The sequence below is a fragment of the Dasypus novemcinctus genome, chromosome 9, assembly GCF_030445035.2.
Source record: "Dasypus novemcinctus isolate mDasNov1 chromosome 9, mDasNov1.1.hap2, whole genome shotgun sequence".
In the NCBI taxonomy this organism is placed as follows: Eukaryota; Metazoa; Chordata; class Mammalia; order Cingulata; family Dasypodidae; genus Dasypus; species Dasypus novemcinctus.
Window position 1 is genome coordinate 112,006,827 of NC_080681.1, and position 26,210 is coordinate 112,033,036.

A 26,210-nucleotide genomic window follows, 5' to 3' on the forward strand; every position below is an offset into this window, starting at 1 on the left:
AAAAAGTCAGACGACAGGTCTAGGAAAATAATTTGGCAATCTTTTGAACTCACTCATCTGTGAATTCAAATTAAATGCCAAGAAAACACACACAGAATAGACTCTTTTTTTACTCATTTTTGCACCACACAAGGACATATGAATTATGGTGAATTAAGATGGAAATATGAATGAAAAAATCCATTATCTAAGGAACCATGAGGCTTCAGAAGGAAATACCGATTTTCATAATCTAATCCAAAACTAGTTCTACTGAACACACCACTTACTGTTATAAGGCGCTTCTAACTGTTGGAGAGTAGCCTCAAATGTCAGCTGAATCTTTGGATTATCCAACCACAATTGCAACTGCATTTAAATGACAGAAATTGTATTACATACAAATATATCATCTTACCATTTTAAAAAATCACCTTTTTAAACTTTCAGGGCCTGATTATGGGCTCTCCCTTCATTGAAACAGTGAAGGTTATTGTCCTGGCAAATAAATTAATGAAACACAAAACCATATAAAATGAGTGAATTACTGAAGAAGCTGGGAGATAGCCTAAAAAAAGAAAAAAAAATATCTAGTAACTCACCAAGGTCATACAGCTAGAAGGGAACAGCTAGAATTTAAACCTGGGTTATACGACTCCAGAAATACTGAGGCGTTAAAATCCACAAGACCTAGAGGCTGATTAGATATGTAAAGGTAGGAGAGAAAGAGAAACCAAGGATAATTCCTCCGTTTTTGGCTTGTACAACTAAATGAGCTGGCATGACATTAATTAAATGAGGGTTAATGAAAGAAGAAAAAAGATCATGAGTTTACTCTTAAGACAACCAAAAGCACATATAAGATATTATATAAGATAGTTAAATATATAGTCTGGGGCTCAGAAGAGAGTAATGTGTGGAGTCCTCTGCTTCTGGGTAAAAACTGAAGTCAAATGTGTAAAAGATGGCTCCTGGGGGGGGAAAAACAGCAAAGACTGGAAAGGACACCTCAGACTGAACTCCCAACCAGTAATGGCCAGTCAGTAAGAATATACACACAAAGGAGTCAAAGACAACAACCGGGGAGGAAGAGAGAAACCAGAACACTGTGCTATTAAAGCCAAAGGAAGAGTATATTTTAAGCAGTGGTCAATTATTTTGAATATGACTGAAAAAGCAGTAAGATGAGGAATGAAAAATATTATGTTACAATCAATGGGCTCTAACATGAATTCTCTTCAAATTGAATATATATTTGGCAAGATGCAAGACAAACCAAAAATGACAACAAAGTCCTAGTTAAAATTAATAAAGAGAGCCCCAAAACAAGTTACAGCCAAGAAAGTTACTTAGTTGTATAAATAAACCAAATTAGAAGGGGATAAGATTGGATGCATTTGCATTCTCCACTTCTCTCTGTGGTTACTATTAAGGGAATATGGAATTCCTCAAGTACACACTAGGTACAAGCACCTCACCCCTCAACACAAGTTGCCTTCTTTCTCCCATCCTATAAATAAGATTCAGGCCATAGGGTCTAGTCCAATAATCCTCAAGTTTCAGTTTCAAAATCTGGAGACAAAGATGTAGTTTAAGATTAGAGAACTGATATGATTCTTGTAGGAGAGAGAATGATTTATGTTCTGTTTCATAGCCAGAGACCACAATTCTAACCTGAGCCAACCGTTTCCCATATCTGAACATTTGGTCACAGGAACCCAACCAGACAAGATGATCACTGTAAATCTACCACTCAAATTTCAGTAAAAAGTGAAAATTTCCATCAGCTGAAATAGAAAAATGACAATCTTGTCTTAAAAAACCCACTTACAGCAAATGTTGACATGCTATAGAGAGCCTGATCTAATTATAAGACAAATCAGCCTCAGAAACACATACCAAGAATTTTTTTTGAAGATTTATTCATCCCCCCCCACAACCCTCTTGTTGTTTGTGCTTACTGTCTGCTCTCTGTGTCTGTTCTTCTTCTTTTTAAGAGGCACTGGAACCAAACCAGACCATGGGGAAGGAGGCACCCAATAGCTTGAGCCACCTCTGCTCCCCATTAGCTTTTCAAAATCACTATCTTCTTTTCACAAGAAGCCTTTATTCTATCCTACAAAAACACAATATAAACTACCACTCACTCCAGATAAATGTCATTTTATCAATCCTAATTTAACAGTAGTTTTGCAATCTAATAGTTAAAATAAAGAAGTCATAAAGCAGAGTGACAAAATTAAAAATGTTAAAATGTTATCTGAGTTACATTTGGAAGAGCTAAAATTGCAATGTTAATTTCTTCTACTTTCTATTACTCTAGAGTACAATGAATATGTTCTGAATTGCATCTTGCCCTCCTCTAATCTATGGCTGAAAAATTTTTATAAATAAAGGACATGGAAGGGAAATTCACAGAAGAAACACAAATAACTAATAAATGTGAATAAGTAATCAGTCTCAGTAATCAAAGAAATGCAGCCTAACTGAGGTGAGTTTTGACCTATTCTAGCAGCAAAGAGTATCTTTGTTTTAATAACAAAAACAGGCAGGACAGCTGAGGTATCAACTGGTTCGGGCTCTCTGGGAAGCAATCTGGCAACACATATCAAAACTTTAAAAGCGATGCTCTGAGATGTATTCACCAAATGCAATGAATGTCTCATGATGATGGAGGAGATTGTTGCTATGGGAGGAGGAATGGGGTGAAAGGGGTGGGGGTTAAATGGGGACCTAATATTTTTTGAATGTAATATTAAAAAAATAAAGACAAAAAAAATTAAAAAAACAAAAAAACAAAAACTTTAAAAGTATTCATACCCTTCAAGAGGGTAGTTTTTCTTCTAGAACACTAGCCTAAGGAAATAATCAGAAATGGAGTCAACAATGTATAAGGCTTAATTTATATACAACAATGTATCAGAGCTTAATTTATATACAATAAGGAAAAAATGAATACTTAAATGCCTAACAATTAAATTATGACCCAACTATGAAAATATTATGAAGATATTAAAATCAATCATTTAGCCAGAGGAGTAGGCTATAATACCAGAAGAGGAGGACTAAATAAGGGTTTCTATTAACCTAGAAGGGAAAAAACATATATCTTTTAACTTTCTAAATAAAAGATTCTTCATGTGTATGTATGAGGTATGAAAAAGATTTTTAAAAATGCATGTAAATATGATACTAATTTTGTAAAATAAAAATTACTTACACATTTGACAACTCTGAGGTCCATCTCAACACCCTGCATCAACTTTGGGGTTGGTGACATGGCTTCTGTTGTTATCCACTCCACAGAGCCTATCAACTTTCCAAACTTGTCAGACAATACCTGTCACTTTGAAGATGAGAAGATCTGTGGCTATATGCAGGATCTGACTTACAACTTGGACATGACAGAATGCCCTCACCCAGAACGCCAGGGGCTCGCCCAACACTGGTCCTTCCATTGGTATCAGTGGCACCCCTGAGGCTCTACATGTTCATCAAGACCAGGCTCAGGGGGCGGATGTGGCTTAATGGGAGGTCCTGGATTCAGTTTCCCCACACTTCCTAAAGAAGATGAGCCACCAGGAGCCACAAGGAGCCAAAGTGGCACAAGCAGATGGGCATAAGCCTCCCACATGGGAGCTCCCAGATTTGGTTCCCAGTGCCTCCTGAGGAAGATGAGCAGACAGACAGATGAGGGAGCCATGGGGGGTGGGGGGATAAAATTTTTAAATAATAATAAAATTATTTTTTTAAAAAGACCAGGTTCAGGGAACTGGGGAACCAGGTGCAGCTGGTGAGTCCTCTCTACAATGCCAGAGCCAAGTTCTTCTTCTATCACATGTATGGGAAGCACATCAGCTCCCTCAATCTCCTGGTGTGGTCTCAGAACAAAGGGGCCCTGGACATGCATGCCTGGTCCCTCAGCAGCAAAAAGGGTAATCTATAGGTCCATATACCCATCAAGATCAGTGGGGTTTGAGGGTTGGGGTACCTGGGGGATATCACCAAAGATGACTTCACATTGAAGAGGGAGCGTGTACCTGGAAGCAGATGGACCCCAAGAAAGTGGTTGTGGTGCTGGGTAGTGGAGCCTCCCACCAGCTCGACCCACAGCTCTGGGGGCGCATGGCATCTTTCTCTTTGTGTCGCAGAGATGATAAGAGCTTGTGTGCCCCCAACTCCATCCCAACCCCAACAAACCAAAGTGTCTGCATCGTACCAAAGACTGCCTCTTCCAGCCAATGTGCCCAGGAGCAGGGCTGGCCTGCCAAGGAGGGGACCTGCACTGGCTACAAAGATGAGCAGAGAACAAAGCCTGGCATTGAGGCCCTTGAGATAGTCTTCTGAGACACACACAACACTCATAGAAATATCTTAAAGCACAAGTTTCTAACCAAAACCAAAAACAAAAACAAAAAACCTTGCATGTATGTATTTTTGAAATCTGAAGGAAAGACAGTGTTAGCAGTGGTCATGTCTGAGTAATAGTATTGTAGACAATTTTAAAATTCCTTCCTCCCTTTCAGCTTTTTCTTGTATTTTCTATGAAAGTAATATGCACTTTTTATAATCCAGAAGGAAAAAAGCTGATGTTGAAACTTACTGTGCGGTTTCTAATGAACAGAAAAACCTTCTGGGTCTGCTGCGGTCCACTGATGATATCTGGAAAGCAGGCTGCTTCTTGAGAAGTCATTCGGTCATGAGGAAGTCTGCTCTGGAAAGCTGCACCCTCCACACCTATCAAAAAAAGCAAAAGACTTCCAGGAAAGGTGCGAATGCAAAACTAGGGATAATGATTATGCCTCAAACTCCTTTTTTGCCTGAAGAACTCTATATACATAGGCTGATGTTATTCCCTTTAAAAATATCTTTCAAATTGTCTAAAATATAATTTAAAGTTGAGTTTAACATCCCACTAATGAGCAAAAAAAAAAAAATACCTTATAAACATAGGCATTTTAGAATATTTTCAATATCCACAAAATAATTTCATAATATTGAATACTCTAGTTAAAATTTAAAACTAAAGAAAGAAAACAAAAGCAAAGTACACTAAGAGTTAAAAGAAATTGTGGGGTAAAAAAACACAATCACATGCCTTCTTTTAGGATTATAGCATGGAACATAAAGAATACTCTAACATTTAATAATCAACAGTAGGAAATACATGATCCCCTCAATGATATCATTCATTAGTTATCATTCAATGCTGACTGCAGTGAAAGCAATTAAGGAGACAACAATGATAAGGGAGAAGAAAGCAAGGAATTTACCTTTTCTGGCAGAAGCAATAGAAATGCTTTACTATTTATACACTATAAGTAAAATCAATGTAAATATATTTTTAAGAACACTATATAAAATGTACTTAACCACAAGCCTATAAAAATATTATTTTCAAAATTCAATACTGTTAAAATAATTATACATAAGTAAAAAAATAAACACTAAATACCCACAATTTAATCATTTTAAAGCACAGGAAGCAAGAACTTAGAAGCACTGATAATGGAAGCAAAATTAAAGGAAAGGCATTAGTAAGATTAGGAGACTAGAAAAGAACAAGGCAGGTAAAGATGTAATTCAGAAAATTACAGCTAAGCTATTAAGACTTCCAAATAGCAAACACTTCCTAGAAAAAGAAATAATGGTTAACAAGGGGTCAAGCAAAAATGCCTAATGTTAATATGGGACGTATATTAAGATTGTTCTTGGAGACAAGGAGAAAAGACTATCCATCCACAGTAGGTAACGAGAGCACAAATACTGTGTTTCATATTACTAAATCAAATCAATAATCCTATTGTTTAATGAATCCCAACCTAAATTTAAACACTATCAGGACAATTAATTACTCCTAAAGGAAAAACAAATATTAGGAACCATATTGTTGCAGGAGAATCATGAAATTAGGGCAAGAAAATAAATGAATATCAGGGATATGGGTTATTTCAGTAATGTGAGATTTTCTTAAAACTATATAGCTTTGATGTCCCTAGTCCCCTACACCCAAATCAAAATAAACTAAACAAAACCCGACTGAAAATATCTCACACTGAAAGGAGCCTTATCTATACATTAATCCTGAGTAGTAAGCTAAATATTTAATGGACTAGTTCTTGATGTATTTCATGAATGTATGCCATTAACATGGAAATCAGTGATCTCTATTAAACTCCACTTTTCCCCACCAGAAATAGGGACAGTGTTCTTGCTTAGCAATCTTCAATATCTTCAACGTGATTAATTAAATGGTCACTGAACATCAATCCTACTGCATAATACATTTTCAATGACAGCCAGTAGAGCCATGTAGAAAAAACACTGAATTTTACATATTTGGCTACTCACAAGTGTTTTTTCATCAAAAAATACTCTAGTACAGTTGTCTAACTTTCAGACTCTTGAGAATATGTAACAATTAAGAAATTTTATTTTCCTTATTTAATTTTATATGAAACATGTGGAAGTTTCAAAATATCTCTAAGCCAAACACCAAAAATTTAACCATAGGAATTAAAGAAGCTGTCTGTTGTGATGAATGTACAGCTGGCATATTCTTCTCCATCTCTATCTTTTATACAACACCTAAAAAACTAGTTATTAGACTAAACAAAAAAAAAAAAGGGAAAAAATTAAAAACCTAGTTATTCTCAGATACTCTGATATCAACTTTTAATAAAATGAAAAATGATCTATAAAACCTCTCACTATTTCTTTCCTTTTGGTTTTTAGAGATGAAAACTATTATTTCAAGGAATGAAGACTGTTATCAAAACCAAGATGGAAAGTATGCAAGATAAAAATCTATTGTTTGAAAAAACAAAAAATGCTAATTTGGAATCTAAACTGTTCAAAAGCTAAACCAAAACATCCTTCTTACAGGATGTTTCCAAAGTGAAGAAATAGACGGCTTTGGATAATCTAACTCATTAGCTTTTCCTTTAGAGAGAAACAACTTTTTAAAAATTCAACTGACTAAAAGATGGTAGCAGAAGTACAGATAATTCAGAAGTTTATTTCAGAACTTGGTTCTGAAATAGTTTTGTACTTTGGGGTTTGTGTGCACATAAGGGAATCTGATATTCTAGAAATATAGAATGTTTCAAAGAAGATGGCTATCTAAATTTTTTAAAAGTTTAAAAGAATTTAGGCTGCCTAAATGCCTATCTTGCCCTCTGTTCGAATTCCTCCTCGCTCACCACTTTACACAGGAAATTCCAGCATCACCTTTGAGAATGGAGTCATGCTGAAACAGAACTGCCCTTTCAAATGATCTGACTCACATTTTCTCCGAAAACACAGTAAAAATATAAATATTTAGAGGAATAATTTAGACATTCCTGAATAGGTCAACTACAGGATGTGTGTGCATAGAGGGTTGGGGGTGGATTTAGGCCCTCTATGTCATGAAACTGTTTTTCTCCTGATTCTGATGTGATACATGTAGTATCCAGACTAAAATAATAGACATATAAAATTTACCAAAGAAAAGAAAAGAAGGTCTCAGTGAGGGTGACATGTCTTTGATTTTTTTATAAAGTAGATAACAAATGAATAATATAGCTAGATTTCTAGTTGAAGAGTGAAAACAAAAACCTGATGGGATCTATGTATTAAAGACTACTTAAAATTTGTAAACTATAGATGTACCACATTAAGTCTTATAATGATATAAAAATAAAAAGAATAAACAAGGGGAGAAGAGATAAAGAAAAAAAAGAGCAGAATCATGATTCCTTATGCTTTATATTTTTTTTATTTTTAGGATAAATGCATATTGTAAATGACTCCATGAGGGAGGGTATAAGGAATAATCCATGCACTAAGAAGTTAAGACCCCTGGATTCTCACTCCTCCACAACTGTTGGTGTATCCATGATCAAATCATTCAACATCTTTGTGTTTCAGGTTCTATTCCATAAAATAGGCATGATAAAATAGTTTGAAGGCAAGAAGTTGGACCAGATGGCCTCAAGTTACCTCTCAGCTTTAGAATTTAGGATGTATACACCAACATGATATAGGTTTTAAAAAGTCAAGATATGAACCTAGCCCCAAGATAGCAATGGGGTAATTTCTTCATTAAGAGAAGAACGCCGATCACTTACAGTCACACATTTCTAACTATGGCTGATCGTCTCATAAATGCATGCTTGTTAGCATGACAAGACCTGAAGAGAGATCTTGAAGGGTTCAGAACAGTCACCACCATCCCTGGAAACACTTAAAATTCACGTTCTACAAATAAGTCAATAGTACCACAGTTTTAGGGGAGAGTCTACTTTACTTTCAGCAATACCTCCTAACTGTTTACTTGAACAAAAGGAATATTCATTCACATAAAAATAAAACAAAAACAAAAAGCAAAAGAAAACTCAATTTCCTTCTTTCAGATTAAAGTGCTAAAAGGCCATCTCTGATCTTCAACAGTAACCATGGAAGATCTAACTGTGCATCATTTGTTGAAAAGTATTCTTGCAGGTTTATCCGCCATGGATATAGACTCTGAATGAGGATTTTAACTCTTCTAAAATAAGCATGTACTGATTATTAACCTATAATCCTTGAGACAGTATTTAAAACATCTACCTCTAACATCTTGGATCCCCTAACTACTAATGTCTATACTAACACTGAACTGAACTATCTTTGTTCCAAAAGCATAAAATACAAAAAGTCCCTGGACCTGCTATATGCAACAGCAATAAACAAATAATCTGAAAGTAGCTTTAACCGGTGAAAACTGACAAACTCTAAAAATAATACCTATTCCAATTCTATCAAAATGTATATACAATCCAGCTTTGAGTACTGGAACACACAAAACATCCTTTAAGAGGGCAAAGGATGAAATCTAGACAGACATGCTACACTGCATTACCAGAACATATTTTAACTGTTCCAGATGGTGACCCCTATAAATCATTTAACCCTTTGCTTTTTTTCCCTAAAGGTGAAAATCTCATTTTGCTTGGTCTGAAAAGAAACAGTATTTTAGATGGACTTTTTTTTTCAGGTAGTTTTCATATGAGAAATTGTTTAAACAGAAAAATGATTAACTATGTAATGTAATAGAAAAAAGGAACCCATCACCATGTAACAACCATTTTTAAAAAGATGTCACTTGCCTGCATAATTCCTTTGACTAGTCCTATAAGGCCTTTCAGTACTATTTTTCATTTATACCTATAGCTACTGTGTATACAGTAATATTTCGTTGTAAAGGTCCCATGATTCCTAAAGTCTGTATTGTATGTTTACTATTACTGTAAAGGCTGCTAGGGAGTAAAGTACCTGCCATCCCCTCAAAAACATGAAGAGTGGAGGGCTGAGATCGGCCTGAGGACTTCAGAAGCTTTTGCTTGCCCTTCTGGCTACACTCTCTCCTATGATACTACTCTATTCTGTGGGTTAAATTTCCCCTGCGCTTCTGGCTAAAACGTGAATATCACAGCCAAAAACACTTGCAAGCATCAATCCCTGTCTTGGCGGCTCTTGCTACTAAGTGGCAAGCATCTAATGCCACCCTCACCTGATGCTTGGCCGTCTCCATACCCTCCAGAACTGTCGTCTTGAAGTCCTCCTGCTTGCCCTGTGGAAGGAAAGAGGAGAACTCAGGGACCTTACTCCATAAATTAAGATAATATCTGGACATAAAGGCCTAGTAGTTGGCGACTCATGAATTCACCACCAACTAGTAAACCCATATTCAGAGAGCTCCTTCTTCTGGAATCAAGGCCCAGAGAATCACATTGTAGTCTTCCAAATTCTGGTCAGGAAATTTCAACTTTACACACATGATTCTTGCTGAAAGGCAGTGGATTACCATTTCTAATCACTAAATACTTGCTGTCAGCCTTATTAATAGTCAAGGGTCGATGGGGAGAGGGGGAGGATTCCAAATTACTTTTACTATCCATTGCTAAATTGAAAATGGTTGTGGAACGAGCTCTAGGACATGGAGTTGCAAGGACTCAGTATCAGTTCAATATTCCTTTATCCTTAGCTTTCTATCTAAACAGAATAAATATTAGACAAGCAAAAGACTAATAATTTTAGTGAAAAAGTCTCTCCTCTTCAAGGCAGAAAACATACTAAAAGACTCAGCTTCAACAACAATTTCATTTACTACCCATACTAGACAGCACCAGAGCTGAATATGCCAGTTCTTCCTCAACAGAACTTTAGAACACACCTTAACATACCCTGCAGTCATATGCCAAGTACTGTAGACAGACACACATCTTGGGGGGAGGGGGAGGAGGCAAGTGGAGACAGACAAGATCTTAGAGAAGTTTCTATAGCCACACGAGCTTTGCTAAGAAATTTTCTTTGTTGTCTAATGTATAGAAATAACTTCAAGAAAAGGATCAAAGCTCGAAGGTTCAATCTGAAAAAGTTAGGATAGATCATCATCTAGACTAATTCCAAAACCGATCACTAAGACATTATTTATGATGCTCTTACTCTTCTATTTACCTGGTACAATATGGAAAAACTACTGTGATGTTCTGAAGATATGAAAGATGAAACTAACATAGTTTTCTTACTAGAAGAATGTTTCAAAGTCTGACAGACTTATCATGGCATCTTCATCTTTAGGTATATAAAGGACAGTATTGAGTATTCAATGTCATTGTCAAAATTATTTCTTGACATTAGAATGTGTTGCTGCAAGGTATATGCTCTGCTTTGAAGGAAGAAGAGAATCTCATTCTAAAATTATTTCACTAAGCTCCTGTATGAAGGATCCTTCAGATTTTAGAAGGTTATGCTTTTCAAACAAGGCATAAGATATATATGATTCATTGTTTACAACCCTTGGAAAAGGGCATATAATTATGAAGAGATGACACAAATTAGTAAATCCAATCTGTACATTTATCCTGAAAATGCAGTTCCTATAATTTAAATTTTACTTAAAGTTTAAATCAGAAATGTTCATTCTTAGTGTAGATTTATTCAAACTTTTTTTTCACAGTTTTAAAAAATAATCATTATTTTTGTTTGGTTCTAAGTAGAACCAAGCTAGAAACTAGATCAGAACATTGAACTGTATTTGAAAAAAAGCTGGGGGGTGGGGGGGAGGAAATGACTTAAAACAATGAAATAAAGTTTCTAAGAATAACATCTAGGATTAGGAATAATAAAGTTCCCCTCTCTAACAGTATACTCCTGCCTTGAAAAAGAAAGAAAACAACAATCTCATATCATGAAGGTATCTCACCACAAAAACAAAAAAGAAAAAGTTTCCAACTAGCCATTAAGCCTGATGTGTTTTATTTTTTCCATTTCTATTGTGTCCTTTTTTCCATTACATGTCACATAGTATACTAATTAGTTGACTTTACCCTACAGGTGGCTTTCAAATGATTTCTTTTTTTCTGTTAAGTCAATGATATTTAATAAATATATAATGTCCTACCCCTGCCTTATGTGCTCCAAGGTTAAGAGCAAAAGAGCAACAAAGTAGGGCAGAGTCTTGTTTTGTGCTTTTGAAAAAAGGAATATACCTCTTGTAAAGATTCTGTTCATTGATAAAAATATATGAGAAATATAGAAAATATTCAGCACCCTGGGAAGATGTGAAAAAGGACCCTTCATAAAAACAAGAAGTAAAAAAAGAAATGAAACTCCAAAGTATTATATTTAAGCAGAGAAACAGGAGGATAGCAAGCAAAAGGTGATATAAACAATATGACATAAGAAATTATGGAAAATAGAACTAAAAGAACTTGAAGTATTAAAAATTAGGAACATGGTAGAGTGAGACGCTTCAGGGGACTGAAACCTCAAAGAAGCTTTGAACATCCAGCAAAACCTGGCAAAAATATCATTCTCAAAGTTCCAGGAAACAGTTAAAGACCTAAAGAAACAGGGCAAGCTCTGAATCAAGGAAAAAGCTACTTAAAAACAATAGGATCTTGGGGCAACTTGGCCAGCCCTCCTACCCTCACTGGCTCAGCACAGAGCCAGTTCCAGTTCCCAGTGTGGACTCCTGGTCCCAGTTCCAGAGGGAGCAGAGTAACCCTTGTGCATATAATGGAAGCATGCGTTTCTGGCCCAATCTGTCTGGTGGTGACCTGAGGGGCCCCCCGTTCCAGAACTTGCCCTTCATGTGGAAAGCAGTTCATAGAGCTCTCCTACAGAACACTGTGAACAAGCTATCAAGTTGTACTGTCTAAAGCAAGGAATTACTGGCTGTATGACACACAGTGCAGTGCCCAGTACTGTGAGGAAACTTCTAGGGAAGACTGGACATTTAGAACCATATCAACAGGAAATTCATAGAGCCACATGCACATGCCTAAAGCAAGATGTGTGCAGAAAGCATCAAGGTGACCCCTATGTTTTGTCCTGGAGATATTCTCTAACCTCAGTATATGGGTAAATCCTGAAGAAAAGGACTTGCAAAGGTCAATCTGCAAAGACTGGGAAAGGTGTCTTCTTTTTCTTTTTCTTTCCTTTCCTTCCCTCCTTCCTTCCTTCATTTTTGTTAGCGCCTGGCATTCAAGGAAAGCTCTGTCATAACACAAACTAGTACAAGCTTAAGGAACAGAAGCCTCAGTCTAAATTCCAACAATGATATTAATATCAAAAGGTCCAGGTTTCAACAGAAGGTTACAAAGCACACAAGAAGCAGGAAGTGATGACTCAGGCACGAGATTAAAGCATTAGAAACTGCCAATGAGGAGGACCAGATCTGGGACATTACAGACAAAGACATTTAAAAATAATGGTCCTTGGGAAGTGGATGTGGATCAACTGATAAGAGTGCCCGTCTACCACACAGGAGGTCCAGGGTTCGATACCCAGGGCTCCTGGCCCATGTGGTGAGCTGGCCCATGCGCAGTGCTGCCGCACACAAGGAGTGCTGTGCCACACAGGGGTGCCCCACGCACGAAGAGTGCATCCCACAAGGAGAGCTGCCCAATGCGAAAAGTGCAGCCCACCCAAGAGTGGTGCCACACACATGGAGAGCTGATGCAGCAAGATGACACAAGAAAAAGAGACAGATTCTCAGTGCTGCCTGACAAGAATGCAAGCGGACACAAAGAACATACAATGAATGGACACAGAGAGCAGACAATGGGGGGGGGGAATAAATAAAAAATTTAAAAAATGGTCCTAAATATGCTCAAAGAGCTAAAGGAAAACATGCACAAAAACTAAAAGAAACCAGGAAAATAATAAACACAGAGAGAGTAGCAACAGACATGAAATTTTTTTTTTTAGACATGAAAATTATGAAAAGGGATACAAGAGAGCTGAAGACCACAATAACAGAAATTAAAAATCCCTAGACAGGTTCAACAGCAGTTTGGAGCTGGCAGAAAAAAGAATCAGAGAACTTGAAGAACTGAAATCATCCAGTCTGAGAAGCAGAAGGAAGAATGAAGAAAAGTGAATAGAGGCTGAGGAACTTGTGGTATACCATCAAGCATACCATATACCCATTATGGAAGTCCCAGAAGGAAAAAAAAAGGGGGCAGAGAATATTCAGAAAAATAATGTCTGAAAACTTTCCAAATTTAACAAAAGACATAAATATACACATCTAAGACACTCTATGAACTCCAAATATGATAAAAAGAAAAATAGTAACTAATGCCAACTCCTATGAGCATGCTTGCACTCCTGTCTTGTGTGTACTTTTGCTTTACATTAAATTCTCCTACTTTATGACCAGTCCTTGCATTCTTTTTCACGACTGTGTCAAGAACCCTCCTACCCTAGACTGAAGTCTTTCTCCAAGACCTCCCAGGGCTTCTCCAAAATCAGGTTTTGGCCCCCAACAAAGAGGCGGAAAAGTAAGTATTGGCCTGTAGGCCTTTTCTACCTATCCTGGCCTTTCCTACCTACTCCTTCATGCTCTGTCCTTTCAGCCACAGAACATAATCTCATCCCACCCACCTGACCATTGCCCCTTCCCCGGAGGGTGGTGGAAGACGTGTTCCTCAAACCATGCAGATTCAAGGATCACATGGGTGATGGCTACTGCCATCCACAAGGGTCTGACTGGGAAATTACCCGAGTGAAGGAGTTTACTGGGCCTTTTACTGTCCCACTGCTACATAAGAACCTCTCTTTGCTGCTTTCTCTTTTTTTTTTTTGAAGCTATACAAAATTTGCTTTAAAAATATGGAACGCTTCACGAATTTGCGTGTCATCCTTGCGTAGGGGCCATGCCAATCTTCTCTGTATCGTTCCAATTTTAGTATATGTGCTGCCGAAGTGAGCACTGCTGCTTTCTCTTTTTACTACTTATGACCTTACTTTCTTGCAGCTTACATATGTAAGAGATAGCAAGCTTCTTCCTCCACATAGCAGGGCCCCACTGTCCAATCCTCCATTCAGGGGGATTTTGTTGTCTCTGTGGTGATCTGCAGTCCAATTACAAACCAGTCGAGGCTGTGGAGCTTTCATTTAACCACTCCTTGTGACCCATCAACACTAATTAGCTAGGTTTTCCCCCAACCATGTGTTCCTTTGTCATCACAGTCCGTGACCCTGACCATTTTGCTGAGGAGAGACAGGCATGGTGTTGGTCATGGGATATGACCCAACTCCTTCCAAGGCACATTCTCTCCAAACCCTTAGGTACCACCCTAAAAATTGTTCAGATACCCTCAGAAGCACCCTCTTCCATGGACACATCCTCTTCTTCATGTTAGAAACTCTTCTGACCCATATCAATCTCGACTGGAGGCAAATGGACAGTCATTTTAGTGCCCACCAGTTCGGCCTTTCCTGTCCTCTTTACCTTTGGAAATGCATGAGCAGTCGTCGGGCCCTAGGGATGCCTGGGGGCTCCCTGGCCAGTAAAGACAAAGGATGTCAAGTCTCAAACTGGAACCCAGGAAGTGAATAAGGAGTCCGCACAGGCACCTCGTTCTGATTCAGGAAGTCTCCATGAGGACCTGCAGTATCTTTCTCCTTTCTTACCTTCCTCTTTCATAGGTCAGTATGCGCTTAGGAGAAGACCAGGACATGGGTAATATACCCTCTATACCCACAGACTTCCCCCTTGGGTGCCTCTTAAAATACTGGAGCACTTTCCAACTTGGTGGCTTAACATGAAAAAACTAATATTTTTCTGTAATATGGCATGGCCACAATATAAATTGAAGGATGGAGAAACATAACCCCAAAATGGAATGCTTAATTACAATACCATACTTCAAGTAGACCTTTTCTGTAAGGAGCAGGAAAAATGGACCAAGGTAGCTCATATTCAGGTCTTCATGGCATTATATCAAAACCCTAACCTCCGAAGAACCTGCCATTTGTTATGCTCATACCCCTCTAGAAAAGCCAAGCGGGATGAAAAGGTTATATGGGAATCAGAATACAGAAACTACTGGGAGAGAGAAAGGTTTTTCCTATGCTCCTTGACCTACCCTATCCCCCCTCCCCACCCAGGGCCTTCTCTTTGAGAGAGCTATGGAAGAAAGGCTGGGTGCCATAAGATAGGGAAACATAAGTTTAGCTTAGAACTCTATCTACTAGGCTTTAAAATAAAGAATGATAGGGACAGAGGAAATGTTACAGAATAATCCTTAGTGTGCATAGTTTGTCCTAAAATTCCCCAATTTAAACCTTTTTTTAAACACCCTTGGGATAAGAGTGATTAATAATCCAATTGCCAAATTGTAAATAAAAATCTATAAATTAATATTGATAACAAAAAGTAACTATACCAGAAAAATGTCTCGGACACCACCTCACTCTGTTATGATCTATGCTGAGATTTGTTTACTGAACAGTGTACTGATGAAAACTAAAATTTGACTTTCTCTCTCTGTTAAAGTAACACAATTTTCTTAAACAGTTGGTCTGTTTTGAGTGGAAGGATATAAAAAGTCCTTTAGAAATAATATATATTTTATAAAAAACAAAGAATCTGTGCTTTATCAGAATGGTTTCATCATATCCTTAATGATTTTTTAAAAAATACAGAGTCACTGCTATTTTGGAAAAATAGTTTCTTCTGGTACTGCTGAAGTTTCTTTGGGATAAGCAGTTCTTTCTAAAAGAGAAAACATGAAGGAGAAATTAAATATAATATTAAAAATTATATATTTGGGGACTGCATAAAGCTCTTAAAGAATTCTATTCTACCCTAATACTGACCCATATGATAATATTGTTGATTACCGTTTTAGTTATTCTTAGAAAAATGTGATGTTATGAAAATAACCAAAATCTCTTATTGGTTACACTGTTCTGTTCCAATGCTTCTCTAAAACAGCATGCAGTCAGCTCATGTTCAACAAAAAGGGACTTAAAGGAGAAGCAAGGCAAGTCTACAAGTTGTTTTACCTGTTGACCAACATTATCTTGATAAAAGTGTAAAACTAAAACGAAACAAAATGACCCTGAATTTGGCAGTGTCTCAAAAAATTATCCATAGATTTGCCATATGACCCAGCAATACCACTGCTGGGTATATACCCATCAGATCTGAAAACAAGGACACAAACCGATATATGTACACCAATGTTCATAGCAGCATTGTTCACCATCGCCAAAAGTTGGAATCAATCCAAAAGTCCATCAACAGATGAGTGGATCAATAAAATGTGGTATATACACACAATGGAATACTACTCAGCTGTAAGAACCAATGCACTACAATCGCACGTGATAACATGGATGAACCTTGAGAATCTTATGTTAAGTGAAGCAACCCAGGCATTGAAGGACAAATACTATATGACCTCAATGATATGAAATAAGTTAACTGCCTCAGAGAGCTAGAGTCTGGAAAAGTGGCTTACTGGAAATCGGGGGGTGGAGGAAGGATGTGAGTTACTATCTGTAGGGGTGGAATCTGTGATGAGCTGGGGGTAAGTATGAGCACAAAGAAGGGACAAAATGGGGGCAAGGGGTTACCTTCGGGTGGGGTTTTCTGGGTTTGAGGGGGGCTGGGGATGGGAAGAGGGGTAATATGGTCCAAGAAATAGGTGGGAGGGAGGGGCAACATACAAACATGGGAGAGTGCCAGAAGTTCGTTGAGAACTAAATGTTGAGTAAAACGTATCAAAGTATAAATAGGAGGGTCACCTGGTTAGGACGCTCAGGGGGTATGGTCTGATGCGGGACGGACTCCGGAGGGAATAGCTGAAGGCTCATTTTGCCAAGGTGGGTTCTACCATTGGGTGGGGTGGACCCATATCCTGGGGAAGACTAATGCCGTCGAATAGAGAGAACTGTATCTCTCGTGAGAAAGGACGGCTCCCAGGGCACTAGATTGGCAGGCGTTGTGGGCCCTAAGGGGAGGGGAAAATGGACGTGCAATGGATAGAACAAGGGTAAATAAGGGGGCAAAAGAGGAGTTATGTGAGAGTACACGAGGATGAATATAAAACAGCTAATATTACACCAAAAACATATAGGGGACGACAGACTAATAATGAAAACCATAAGACAAAACATAGGATAACTAAAAAATTTAGAAAACTGTACAACCTAAAGTATGGACCACATAGTAAGCACAAATGTTACCTTGTTTGAAAACTATAGTTTCGGAATCTGTACATCAGTTTCAGGAAATATGATATGAATAAGTTAAAAGATTATTGCTGTGGAAGGCAAAAGGTTTTATGGTGGATCTGGGGAAATACTGTATATTGTATATATGAATTTCGGTGATCTAAGACTCTTCTGAAGCTGACATTATGTTGGGATTCACTTTACGGGAAGTTTTGGATCACAGAGTGGTTCAACAATGGCAGCGGAGGAATACTGATATGGGATGTTATTGACAGGATATATATGGTTGACAGGGAGTTATACAGGGCATATGCCCAGGGTATATGGTAATGTCTATATATACTCATAGTGGAAACAATTAAAAACAACAGCTGGGGGGGTACTGGGCTCCTGGCCGGGGGGGTCACTGTTGTGGGCCCTGGGAGAGCAGCGGCAATCCTCCAGGTGCAACGGCAAGAACCAGGAAGGAAGGAGGGCCCAACAGTGGGCTCTTGATACTAATGGCTACACTTTTGAGCCTATGCACCTGCAATAAGAACAAGGCCTAGAGTAGCACTGTGCCTGGGGGTTTCCTCCTGACAGCCTGCATGTTACTCAAATGTGGCCACTCTCACAGCCAAACTCAGCGTGTAGATGTGATGCATTCCCCCCAGCGTGGGACACGACACCCAGGGATGAGCCTCCCTGGCACCGAGGGATCACTACCACATACCAGCTGAAGAAGCAACTAGAAAATGACCTTGAATTAAAGATTCAATGCGGAACAGCAGAATATACCTGTCTACATATAATAACATGACTTCGGGAAGCGGTTTGACCTAATGTAAGGGGGAAATGGAAAGGAGAAATGAGATTATAAGGCTGTGAGTCTCTAAAAAAAGAGTCTGGAGGTTGTCAGAAGGAATACCCCTATGTACAACTGAACAGAGTCTAAGAGACAGATAAGGGAGATACAACCCCAGGTATTGGTTCTTTTGAGGGATAAAGAGACCCACGGGTTCTATGGTCATGGCAGAAGGGGTTCACTGCCATGACAGATGGCCCTTCTTTGGAGCTGGTGTTTCTGCGTGATGGAAATGGACTCAGAGGGGATCTCTTTTCACAAGACTTGCATGCTACTTTATTGGAATTGTAGTTGGTGCTGAGTTTAAGATATATGTAGGGGATTTGAATCTCTGGACTGATAATATGACACCCAGGCCCAGAGCCTCAACAGACTTCAGCTCCTACACTTTGACTTATTGGACTTACTCCACTCAGCTAACATGGAGTTGAAGAAGGTCAACCACCACAACATGGAGCCTAGAGTGTCTACAACTAGAAGCGGGAAGAGTGCATCCAGTACCCATGTGGAATCTAAGCCCTCACTTGACACAGGTGTGCAATGGACACAACCAATCCAATGTCCACAGAGGAAATGTGAAATGGGTGTGGGAACGGTAGCCATGGGGGCTGCTGGGTGTGGGGAACGGGAGGAAGAGATGAGATGTGGAGGCGTTTTCGGGACGTGGAGTTGTCCTGGATAGTGCTTCACGGACAATTACGGGACACTGTAGATCCCCCCAGGGCCCACTGGATGGAACGTGAGAGAGTCTGGGCTATGATGTGGACCATTGACTATGGGGTGCAGTGATGCTCAGAGATGAACTTACCAGGTGCAATGGATGTATCACGATGATGGGAGAGAGTGTTGCTGTGGGGGGAGTGGGGGGCGGGGGCGGTGGGGTTGAATGGGACCTCATATATTTTTTTTAATGTAATTAAAAAATAATAATAATAAATAAATATTTTTTAAAAAAATGACCCTGAGTTATAAGTTATAGTTAATAATCTCTACAAACAGCTTTAAGGAAATTAGGGCCTAGATTGTAAGCTCTTGCTGCAGTCACATTTATTTCTGGGCTCTGATCTCAAATTGTTATTTCTCAATACTGACATGCTTTACTCTATACGTGTAACCTGATAGCTCCTTAGAATTTTTTAAGTACCTGTATGACACCCGGAACCCAAAGTTAAAGTTAGCCCTCTCTAAAGTGACTAAGAAGCTGCCCTATGGCCTCACAAAAAAGTGGTCATAGGGAAACGGACTTTGGCCCAGTGGTTAGGGCGTCCGTCTACCACATGGGAGGCCCGCGGTTCAAGCCCCGGGCCTCCTTGACCCGTGTGGAGCTGGCCCATGCGCAGTGCTGATGCGCACAAGGAGTGCCGTGCCACGCAGGGGTGTCCCCCGCGTAGGGGAGCCCCACGCGCAAGGAGTGCACCCATAAGGAGAGCCGCCCAGCGCGAAGGAGGGAGCAGCCTGCCCAGGAATGGTGCCGCCCACACTTCCCGTGCCGCTGACGACAACAGAAGCGGACAAAGAAACAAGACGCAGCAAAAAGACACAGAAAAACAGACAACCAGGGGAGGGGAGGGGAATTAAATAAATAAAAATAAAATCTTTAAAAAAAAAAAGTGGTCATAGAGGATCCGCCACAGTGTGGTGCCTGGCTAAGGCACTAGGCATCTCCATTAAATATTCTAACCTAGTTCGTACTATACAAGATTGTGAGGCCTGTAAACAGCTCCAACCAAGTTCAGTGCCTTATAGCAGTGGGCATGTGCACAAAACCAACATACCCTTAATGGACTGGCAAATAGATTCATGCATTTAGACCAGGCCCCAACTATCGCATATGGTGTCTGTCCATTTGAGTTACTGGCACAAAGGTATATACTATATCACCTGGTCATACCCCCAAAGTGGATGGAAGCATGCTGCTGCTGAAGATTCCTGTGGCTTTGCCAGCTGGTGATGACTCAGTCTCCTTAGCCCTACAGTGGACAATGCCTCCAACTGGCTGTTTCATAGTACCAGAGAGTGCTATGCAACAAGCTGGTGGAATACTGGAGCCGACCTTCCTGTTCTCACAAGGGCTGATGGTACCACAGTATGTCAACTGCACGAAAGACATACTAATAGGAGCAATGCTTGCCAGAGTGATATGAGAACATGAACACAACCGGCTCTACCGCCTGCTCCTATGGAGGATTAACTCTAAGCCTAGATCTTGCCTACTCTAAATAAATATCCTAGGGCCTAAGGCAGAAAGTTATACTGTCATTTGATTCACTGGAGAAAACCTCCTCCTCTAAGAACTCTACTAAACATTGGTGCTTGCACTGTTAGGCTTCTTCTAATGTCTTCTGGACTGGGTTGCCACTGTAGCAACAATCCATGATCAATCAGACTGTTAGACATGCCATACAAACCCTCACCTCACTGATAATGCCTCTATTAGTAACATCTTAAAAAACAACCACATGGGTGGAAGGGATGGCTACCATGCACATGTCCTTTCACATACCCCTAATAGTTAACAATTCAGCCCCTGGTGTACCCTGCTTCTTTTTAGATATATCTCCCTCTCTCAATACTTCCTCCAAAGAGGTAACTGCTGAAACCTTGTTAGCTATCACTGCTTCTGGTGACAGAGAAACAGCAAGCCAAATTACCAATACGCTAGTGCTTGATTCCTAGTCCAACTGTAAAGCTGTAAAATCCTTTCTCCCCTCCTTCACTTGGTTCCTTCCCCTCATTAGTTCTGGTCATTCTACTCTTAATCTTCTGGCCCTGTTTATTCAATCTACTAACTAAATTTGTATCTTCTAGACTTAAACAGCTCCCCTTTAAGATAGTCAAGCAAGGATTTTCTCCAGTCTCAAAAGAAAACCTCCTACCTGGTCTTCCCTTGGGACCTTTAGATTTAGTAGCCAGAGAATTCCACTCCTGTGAGAGACAGAGACGACAACTTAATGACAGCATGAAGTAATTACAAATGATATATCATCCTTCTCCATCACCCTTTAAAAATAAGGGATGAGGGAAGCAGATGTGGCTAAAGCAATTGAGCTCCTGCCTACCAAATGGGAGGTCCCAGGTTTGGTTCTGGGTGCCTCCTGGAGAGGATGAGTAAGACAGTGAGCTGACATGGCGGTCTGGCACAGTGAGCTGATTCAACAAGATGACACAACAAGAGACACAAGGAGGAAAACATAATAAGAGACACCAAGGCAGGGAGCAGAGGAGGCGTGGGTGATTAGGGGCCTCCCTCCCACATAGAAAGCCCCAGGTTTGGTTCCCAGTGCCTCCTAAAAAAAGGAAGATGAGCACACCATGAAGAGACACAGCAAAATGCAAACAATGAGGGAATGGTAAGAAATAAATAAATAAAATAAATCTTAAAAAAAAAAGAGTAAGGCATGAAATTCTCTGAGGGGAGAATAAAGTAGGGAAAAGTAGAAGGGAGATAATTCAGGCAAAGGAGGAGGACCAATGGAAAATCTACCATTAGATAATAACTTAACTACAGGGGAAAATCCACCAGCCCAGGGCCTAATTCCAAAAGATACCAGATGACAAAAGGCCCACCCATCATCTGACCAGCACAGACTTCACTGACCCCTCCCACTGACAGTTCACATTCTCTGAGGAATATGGAGCCAGTAAAAAAGTTGTAGTTTTCAATCCCACTTTTGCATAAGGCATACCAATGAGAACACTGGAACTTATAAGTCCTCATTTACACAAAGGGAGAGGAAGGGGAGAGACCAGCCTGGATAAAGCATCACCCCAACAGGCATGACTCGTGCAACTCGTACAAGCACTCCCGCACTCCTGTCTTGAGTGTGTACTTTTGCTCTACATTAAGTTACTAAAAAGAGAAAAAAAAAGAAAAAACAAATAGACTTATACCACGCCATGTTATAATCAAGCTATCAAGTGCCAAGGATAAAGAGAGAATTCTGAAAGCCTCAAGAGAGAAGCAACATGTCACATACAAGGGAACCACTATCAAATTATGGAGGCAAGAAAGCAGTAGGATGTCATATTTAAAGAGCTGAAGAAAAAGTTTCAACCAAGAATTCTGTATCTAGTAAAACTGTTTTTCAAAAATGAAGGAGTCATCAGGACACTCCCAGTAAACAAAAGTTGAGGAAGTTGTCACCACTAGATTGGCCCTATAAGGAATGCTCAAGAGAGTTCTGCAGGTTGAAAGGAAAGGACAACAGGCAATGGAGTGAAAACACACGAAGAAATAAAGATCTCCAGTAAGGGTAACAACAGGGGTAAATATAAATGCCAGTACTATTGTATTTTTAGTTGGTAACTCCACTTTGTGCTTGCTACAGGGTTTAAAAGGCAAAAGCAAAAAATGTAATGATTAATCAGTGGTTTGGACTCGTAATGTATAAATATGCAACTTGTGACAAGAACTACAAAAAGGTAAGGGAATAGGAACATAGTTTGCATATATTGTTGAAGTTAACAATATTGTTAAAGTCTTCAGCCACAGAGTAACTCCAAAAATAAAATAAAATAAAATAATATCAGAGAAGATGCAAGAGAAGGTGAGAGGCTGGAGGCAGTGGAATGGGGGAGTTAATGCAACATTGGTATAGGGTTTCTGTTTGGGGAGATGGGAAAGTTTAATACATGGGGAAGTGGCTGTGGCGCAATCAGTTGGGCTCCCGTCTACCATATGGGAGGCCCTTGGTTTGCGTCCTGGGGTCTCCTTGTGAAGGCAGGCTCACCTGCACGCCACAGAGTGCCGCCTGGCCCACAAGCACCGCCTGACCCGCAAGCACCATGGAGAGTTGACTCAGCAAGGTGATGCAACAAAAAAAGGGAGACCAGTAAAAATAAAAAAAGAAGAACGCGCAATGAATAGACACAGAGAGCAAAACAACAAGCAGGCTGCAAGGGGGGGAGGGAAATAAATAAATACAGACACAGAAGAATGCACAGTGAATGGAAGCACAGCGCAGACAGCAAGCAAGATGCAAAGGGGGTAATAAAATTATAATAATAATACACAATTTTGGAAGGGATCTAGCAAGAGAGGAAAGGAGGCTAAGGGGATAGTATTAGGACATAAGAAAATACTAGAATATAGACAGTAAGCTTTATATCAATGTTAAATTTCTTGGTCTTGATAACTGCTGCTTAGGGGTGGTTCCCTAAGTGAATATCTTTGTTCTTAGGAAATACACATAGTGGTAATAATTGCAGGGAACATAATATGTACAATCTATAGGCAAGTGTTCTGAAACAGGATTGACAAAAAGAAATATAGATGGAAGGATGGGTGGATGGATAAGACAGAAAGAAAGAATGATACAACAAATGTGGCAAAATGTTAAAATTGGTGGATGTAGGTATGGGGGAGGGTATGCTGGAGTTCTCTGTATGGGGTATATTATTTTTATAACTGTCCTGTAAGTCTGAAAGTATTTCAAAATAAAAAGCTTAAAAGAAAAAAGCATTTAACATTACATAAAGGAGTAACATATTTAGCTCTTAACTTGATTAAGGTTTATAAATTGTTTGGAAATAAAATATAAGATTATCATTTCTCTCTACAAGAGTAGTTTGAGGGAGGCCACTTCTCCAAAGACAGCTGAAAAGGATCACCTTTAGTAATGTTAGTCTGGACGACTACATCATTTTCTTAAAATTTAGCAGCACACATGCTAACAGTTTCAGCTAATTTTCCATCCAGTAGTGTCTCTGATTAGAACATATAAAATGCCACATTCATCTGCTCTTTGGATACATCTGGCCGAGGACTATGCTTCTGACAGTGGCACAAAGGCAGTAATAGTAGGTAAGGATGGTTACCTTCCATGAGTGCAAATTCAAAGTAGAAAATGAAATTATACAAAAGCAACGTTTATTATCACTATTTTGGCACCACTGCAGAGAATAATTCTTTTGTTTTCATCCCTACCAACTTTTATCAAATCTGTTATAAAGTCATGTTTCTTCCCACGCACATCATCTTTGATTTGTAATTTTCACTGTAATCTTATTCTAGTGGATTTCACTTCACATCTAAATTATTTCAGTAGTCTTTCAAAAGATCTTCTTTTTCTAGGTCACCTTTCCCCTCTAATTCATCCAGTACAAAGGGACCAGATTAGTTTAACCTAGAGAAAGAAGATCAAAGCAGAGTTGATAAAAGGGCTAAAGGACTTTCAAAATGACTCCAAGGTTTTATGTTCAGGAGATTGATAATACAAACGACAAAATGGGAAATTTGAGTGACAAGGATGAAATTAAGTAGAAATGTTCTAAAGATGGCTAGAAGAGAATCCAGAGTTAAGAACGGGTCTACTGGGGAAACGGACGTGGCACAACCAATTGGGCTCCTGTCTACCATATAGGAGGTCCAGGGTTCGATGCCCAAGGCCTCCTGGTGAGGGTAGGCTGGCCCACTCAGATTGCTGGCCAACACAGGAAAGTCGTCCCGTGCAGGAATGCCACCCTGCATGGGAATGCTGCCCAGCGCAGGAAAGCCACCCTGCGCAGGAGTGCCAGCCAATGCTGAGAGCTGGAGCAGCAAGATGATGCCACAGAGACACAGAGGAAAGAAAATAAGAAGATGTAGCAAAACAGGGAGTTGAGGTGACGCAAGAGAGTAATTGCCCCTCTCCCACTCCAGAAGATCCCAGGATAAGTTCCCAGAGCCACCTAATGAGAATACAAGCAGACAGAGAAGAACACACAGCGAGTGGACAGAGAGCAGACAATGGGGGGAATGGGGAAGGGGTGGAGAAATTTTTAAAAATCTAAAAACAAAACAAAACAAAAAAATGGGTCTACCAGCAATACCACTCTAGGTATATACCCAGAAGAACTGAGAGCAGTGACACAAACAGATATCTGCACACCAAGGTTCATAGCAGCATTACTCACAATAGCCAAAAGTTGAAAAAAACACAGATGTCCATCAACTGATGACTGGATAAACAAATTGTGGAGTATACACATAACAGATTATGCAGTAGTAAGAAGAAATGAAGTCGTGAAACATATGACAACATGGATGAACCTGAGGGACATTATGCTGAGGGAAGCAAGCCAGACACAAAAGGACAAATACTGTAATGACTGCTCTAGTATGAACCAAATATATTATGTGAAATATAAATATATGAAATATGAATATGGGTAGAACTGCATATATAAGACCACTTTTCTTTGAAGCTGAACTAATATAAATCATAGTACAAAATGTTAATAACAGACCAAAAACCAAAAACAAGAACAAAAACCATTATACTAAGTGAAGGAGACCAGATACAGAGTACTACATATTGTATGATTCCATTTATATAAAATGTAAACCTAAACCAATTTATAAAGTAAAAGGAGATTCGTGGTTATGCAGGCCTGAGGAAGGAATGCTAAGGGGTGTGGAGTCTTTGTTCTAAAATTTTGAGATGATGAATATACAACATTGTGATTATACTAAAAGCCAATGATTATATATACTTTGGATAGAAAAGCCAGAAACAGAAGCTATGGATAGTGGGGGAAGCATAGAGAGATTGAGATGTGAGGAATTTTCTTGTTTTTTGTTTATTATTATTGAAATAATGAAAATGCTTTAATAATGATTGAAGTGATGAACGCACAACTATGTGATTATTGCAAATACCACTGTTTGTACACTCTGGATGAACTGTATGTTTATTAATATGTATTAATTTAAAAATTTAAAAATAAGAATAGGTCTAAAAGACTTTAATATAGCATCAAGGTAATGCAAGGCACAGAGTTTAAAGCAATTGTAAATGTATGACCAATCTTATAAGCATAAGAAAAGTCAGTTTTAAAAAGGAATTAGTTGGGAAGCAGATTTGGCCCAGTAGTTAGAGCATCTGTCTACCACATGGGAGGTCCGCAG

At 39.2% G+C, this 26,210-nt stretch overlaps 1 protein-coding gene and 1 non-coding gene across 4 annotated transcripts in view; both read right to left on the reverse strand.

The window, feature by feature from the left end:
- The window catches only part of KDM1A (lysine demethylase 1A), a 96,560-nt gene that overhangs the window by 46,094 nt on the left and 24,256 nt on the right, over positions 1-26,210 (reverse strand). For 2 of the 3 annotated variants that reach the window (XM_023590827.3, XM_004465437.5), the window contains exons 3-5: positions 9,515-9,574; positions 4,583-4,716; positions 270-348 (exon numbers count right to left, since the gene is read on the reverse strand). In XM_023590827.3, coding sequence (XP_023446595.1) covers positions 270-348; positions 4,583-4,716; positions 9,515-9,574 — 273 coding nt within the window. The remainder of the gene's footprint in view (positions 1-269; positions 349-4,582; positions 4,717-9,514; positions 9,575-26,210) is intronic. The other variant, XM_004465439.5, reaches the window with a different exon arrangement.
- On the reverse strand, positions 14,119-14,225 carry LOC111765824 (U6 spliceosomal RNA). The gene has a single exon (XR_002798048.1). It is a non-coding gene; the product is annotated as a U6 spliceosomal RNA (small nuclear RNA).